At 53.3% G+C, this 4,713-nt stretch overlaps 1 protein-coding gene across 1 annotated transcript; it reads left to right on the top strand.

Moving 5' to 3' along the window:
- The first annotated feature begins 333 nt into the window (after positions 1–333).
- Positions 334–3,896, top strand: CHP2 (calcineurin like EF-hand protein 2). The gene is made up of 7 exons (XM_037814738.1): positions 334–546; positions 1,192–1,264; positions 1,358–1,438; positions 1,572–1,699; positions 1,884–1,945; positions 2,696–2,818; positions 3,017–3,896. The coding sequence occupies exons 1-7, from the start codon at positions 480–482 to the stop codon at positions 3,068–3,070; spliced, it is 588 nt and encodes a 195-aa protein (XP_037670666.1). The 5' UTR covers positions 334–479; the 3' UTR covers positions 3,071–3,896.
- The last annotated feature ends 817 nt before the right edge of the window (positions 3,897–4,713 follow it).

Below are 4,713 nucleotides of genomic sequence, written 5' to 3'. Positions count from 1 at the left end.
TCCCCTCCCCACCCCCATCTCCTTGCCCTGCAAGATTTGGACTGCAGATGGTGAGGAAGATCTCAACAGGAAAGCTAGAGACCCAGGGAGAGCCTGGGCTGGGGTGGGGGCGGGGCGGGCCCTGGAGGGAGACCACCGGGTGTCTGGGCGCGAGCTTGAGAACACAGGCCCGACGGAGGGCGTGGGGAAGGCGGGGCTCCGGCCTCGCCCAGCCTCTCTCCGCCCCGACCGAACAGTCTCGGGGCTGAAATAACCCGTTGTTCGCGCCCGCCCCTCTGACCCCGCCACCCTGGACATTGTTTTCTATTCGCCCCTGACGCGGGTGGGAGGCGAGGAACGCCAGGGTTCACAAGCCTGGCTGCCCGCCAAACCCGTGGCCTTCGGCCCCGAGGCCACTGGGTCGGCCGCGCCTTCTCGGCGGGAGGAGAGAACACCTGGGTCCGGCCCGCTGCCCTGGTCTTCCCGGCTCCAACTCGGCCATGGGCTCCCGGAGCTCCCACGCCGCGATCATTCCCGACGTGGACAGCATTCGGCGAGAGACCGGCTGTGAGTGGGACGCCCGGGGGCAGGCGTCCGGGCTCCCAGGGCTGGAGAGGGGGCACGGGGTCAAAGCCAGGCGTCCGGGGGCTGGGGGCGGAGGGGGTTTAAGGCAGGACTCCAGTGTAGGGGCTCTCGATTAGGGTTGTGTTGAGCGCTGGGTGAACCTAGAAGTCTGGGGGTCCGGTTCCCGGGAGCTGGAGCACCAAGTTCCAAGAGGGCTTGTGGCGCGTGAACCCAGGCGTCTCGGCGTCCAGGTGGAGGAGGGTTGGGGCTCGCGGGTTTGGGGATCAGATTAATTGAGGCAGCCAGCTGTTCTCGAGCCCGGATTGAGACCAGAGGCAGAGCCAGACGGTAGGTGGAGGAGGTTGACTTTGGTCCCCTGGGTCCCCGGGAGGAGAGCGCCGGGGCGCGGCGAGCCGCTCCAGGTCTCGAACCTGGCACTTCACTGGATTTCCTCACGCCGCCTCCAACCCCGCCAACTCCCGCCCCCGGGTCCCCGGGTTGAACACCCCGCTCCAGCAAACCTCTCTACTCGCCGCCCATCTCGCGGGGCGACCCTAGAGGATTTCCCGGGCGCTCCACACCGCGCCCGGGTCCAGCCGCGTCCCGAGCGTCCTGGGCACCGTCTCCCTTCAGCATTCCCTCCCGCAGTCTCGCAAGCCAGTCTGCTCCGCCTCCACCACCGATTCCGGGCACTGGACAGGAACAAGAAGGGTTACTTGAGGTGAGGGGGAGCTGACCGGATGACCTCCGACCTCTGACTCCCTGACTCCATTCCCCTATTTGACCCTTCATCTTTTGAACTTTAACTTTACAGCCGCATGGATCTCCAGCAGATCGGAGCCTTGGCTGTGAACCCCCTGGGAGACCGCATCATAGACAGCTTCTTCCCTGATGGGTGAGGCCTTGCTGGCGGTGGGAAGATGGAGGTGGAAATGCCTTTATATGTGTCTGTGGCAAGGAGGAGGTAAGGAATGGAGGCAGAGAGAAGGGCCAAGGTGACCACTACCTCTACTCCATCCCACCCCCAGGAGTCAGCGTTTGGATTTCCCAGGTTTTGTCAGAGTCTTGGCTCATTTTCGACCTGTAGATGAGGACGCAGGAAACCGGGATCCCAAGGCACCTGAACCCCTCAACAGCAGAATGAATAAACTTCGCTGTGAGTTTACGGGGACCCGCCTGAACGAGATCCCAGATTTTCCCACACCAGCAAGAGGCCCCAGGAGCTTCCCATTCCCTTTATGAGCCCAGGGATGACCTCCCCCACTCCTCCAGGGTGGCATTCTGCTGGAAGAGAACCAGGGAAGGCCCACCTTCCTTTCCCCCCTCCACTCTCTTCCCAGTTGCATTTCAGCTCTATGACCAGGATCGAGATGGAAAGATCTCTAGGCATGAGATGCTACAGGTTGGAATAATACAAGGGCAAGAGATGTGATGTGTGAAGGGTGGGATGGTTGAATGGAATGGTTGTGGAGGGGGTGGGGTGGGATAGTGGTGGATGGGGGATGCAGATGATTGGGGTATTGGGTAGGGAATGGGGATGGGTGGTGTTGGTGTGGATTACTTGGGGGATAGGGTGGGGAGCAGTTGGGTGTGAGATTGGGAATAGATTAGCAGTTCTCAACTGGGGACAGTATTGCCCCCTGAATGATATTTGGTTCTCACAACTGGAGTAGGGGTTGTTATTACTGGCATCTTGTGGAAGAGGTCAGGAATGCTGCTAAATATCCTACAATACTCAGGACAGTCTCCCACAACAAGGAGTTATCTGGCCTCAAATGTGAATAGTGCTGAGGTTGAGAAACTCTGAAATAGATGTTGTGATGAAGTGGGGTTGGAACTGGGAATAGTTGCAGGATGAGATGGGGAATGGGGTAGAGGATGGATGGAAGTCGGTTGCAAGTTTGGGGTTGGATAATGAATTTGAGTGTATTGTTGAGGTTAGTGTGGAATAGTGAGGATTGAATGGGGAATTGGTTGGCGAATCAGTGGGGGAAATTATTAGTAGAAAGTAATTGGAATGAAGTGAAAATGGTTGAGGGATGGATAGGAAATTGGTAATAACTTTTGGGGTTTTAGGGGAGCAAGTTTTTGGAGATGACGGGAGTAGCCTTTGTGCCTCCTTTTTATGGCTGCCTCTTCCCCCACCTCCTAGGTTCTCCGGCTGATGGTTGGCGTCCAGGTGACAGAGGAGCAGTTGGAGAGCATCGCTGACCGCACAGTGCAGGAGGCTGATGAAGATGGGGATGGGGCTGTGTCCTTCCTGGAGTTTACCAAGGTCAGAATGCCCTTAGGGCCTGGGGAGTTGAGATCAGGAGCCCTAGTCAGATGGACATAGGAGATGAAGTTCAAAGGAGGATGGCAGAAGGACTGGAATTCCCAGGGAATAGTGGGGCTTGGAAATGGGTAGGGGAGGAGGTTGGAAGCACAGAGGATTGGGATTCAAGCCTCTTGATGACCACTCCTTTCCTTCTAGTCCTTAGAGAAGATGAATATCGAGCAAAAAATGAGCATCCGGATCCTGAAGTGACTCCCTTTGTGCCTTTGGCTAGATGCTGAGGACCAGCATGTGCTTGTCATTCATTCTCAGCCCCCATGGAGGCAGGACCCCAATAAATTGTATTCTTACTTCTAGATCAAGCTCTATTTAAGGCCAAGGAGAGAAAGCTGGAAGGGTGTGTATTAAAGTCTAGCTCATTTGATCTAGATCTCTGAATCAGCCAGCAGTTGTTTGGTTGCAAGTGACTGAAAACCCCCCTCTAAGTGACTTAAATCAAAAAGGGATTTTAGAGGCTCATGTGATTAAAAAGTCTGGAAGTATTCGTCCTCAGGTGCAGCTGGATCCAAGGGTTCAAATGATGTCATCATGACTCAGTTATTCTCCATCCCTCAATTCAGCTTTCTTCAGTGTTGGATTCATTCTTGGTGGTCCTCTTACTCATGGTGGAAGATGGTCACCAGCAGCCCCAGGCTTCCATCCTATTAGCCCAGCAACCAGTGGGAAGAGATTTTCTTTTCCAGTGATTCCAAGTAAAGACTTAAGTTTGAGTGTCATTGGCCTGATTGGGATCCCGTCCTTACTTCCAGGGGAATAGAGTGCTCTAATTGGTCAGGCCTGTGCCATGTATCCATTCCTAGACCCAGGAAATAAGTTCTAGTTGCTTAAAAGAAAATGAAGTGCTATCATCATCATCAGAAGGATGCTGGTAAGGCAAAACGCAAGAGGTCCATTTCTGTTAAGTTGAACAAATGTAGGGACCCTTGAAGTCTGGCCTCTTTAAATGGATTTTCTTTGATCCATGGGTGCTTGCTGTTGTGCTGGGGGTGGGGAGAAGAGGTGATGTAAAGATAATAAACAAGGCATGCCTTCCTGGAGTGTGAAATTATTCAGAGATTTGGGAAGTAATCCCATTGTTTTATGGTAAGATCAAACATTGACATATTGAGGAATATTGTGTTAAAGTCACATAAAACCTTGAGATGCTTTGCCTGTGCTTTGGCACCCTGCCCATATCTCCTCCCAGTGGTATGCTGGGAGCTGTGTTGTGTTGACACTTGAGAGCCTGTTGTGCTCATATCTTCCCAACTCTGCTTTCAGCAATGTCACGTTGGTAGCTCAAAATTGGCAATAGTGGGAATATTTATACCATGGACATTGGCAAATGCAACAAACCAGGGATTTTCCTCCTCAGGGAGCTGGATGTTAAACATTTATTAACACACCAACTGCTTGGCATTCATCATGACTGTACATGCCAATGACCTTTTCCTATAAGCACCTGTGGGAAACACTCACTTGAGGACTTTGCCTGTGTGAAGGGCAGGTCGGAAGCACCAGTGAGTTAATGACCCTAGGAGCAGCTCTCAACCAGTGATGGATGGGAATTGGCGGGTAAGTATCCAGTTTCCTCACCCCTCAGGTGGGACAACTTGGAGGCACATTCTCTTCAGTCTCATACATCTCCTGCAGGACTGAACTTCAGTTGCTTACAGTGTTAACCTGCTCATTAAAGCTCCTTCCCTTCCTGTCTCATTCTCTGCTCCCCTATCAGTGCCTCCTGGGTCACTTCACAAATAATTACTTGTTCTCAAATTCTTGTCTCAGGGTGCTTCTGGGGATACCCAATCTAAGACTCTGGACCTTCCAGAGCCCAAGCTTACATTCATCTGTGG

Source organism: Choloepus didactylus, chromosome 21 (assembly GCF_015220235.1).
Source record: "Choloepus didactylus isolate mChoDid1 chromosome 21, mChoDid1.pri, whole genome shotgun sequence".
Taxonomy (NCBI): Eukaryota; Metazoa; Chordata; class Mammalia; order Pilosa; family Megalonychidae; genus Choloepus; species Choloepus didactylus.
The sequence above is the reverse complement of the archived record's forward strand: the minus strand, read 5'-3'. Positions and strand labels throughout refer to the sequence as shown.

What these genes read in the sequence shown, in the direction of transcription:
- CHP2 (XM_037814738.1), top strand. Translation starts at nt 480, where the DNA reads ATGGGCTCCCGGAGCTCCCACGCCGCGATCATTCCCGACGTGGACAGC. An exon ending in AACAAGAAGGGTTACTTGAG is followed by an intron (nt 1,265 to 1,357) that starts GTGAGGGGGAGC and finishes TTAACTTTACAG; the next exon opens with CCGCATGGATCTCCAGCAGA. An exon ending in GACAGCTTCTTCCCTGATGG is followed by an intron (nt 1,439 to 1,571) that starts GTGAGGCCTTGC and finishes TCCCACCCCCAG; the next exon opens with GAGTCAGCGTTTGGATTTCC.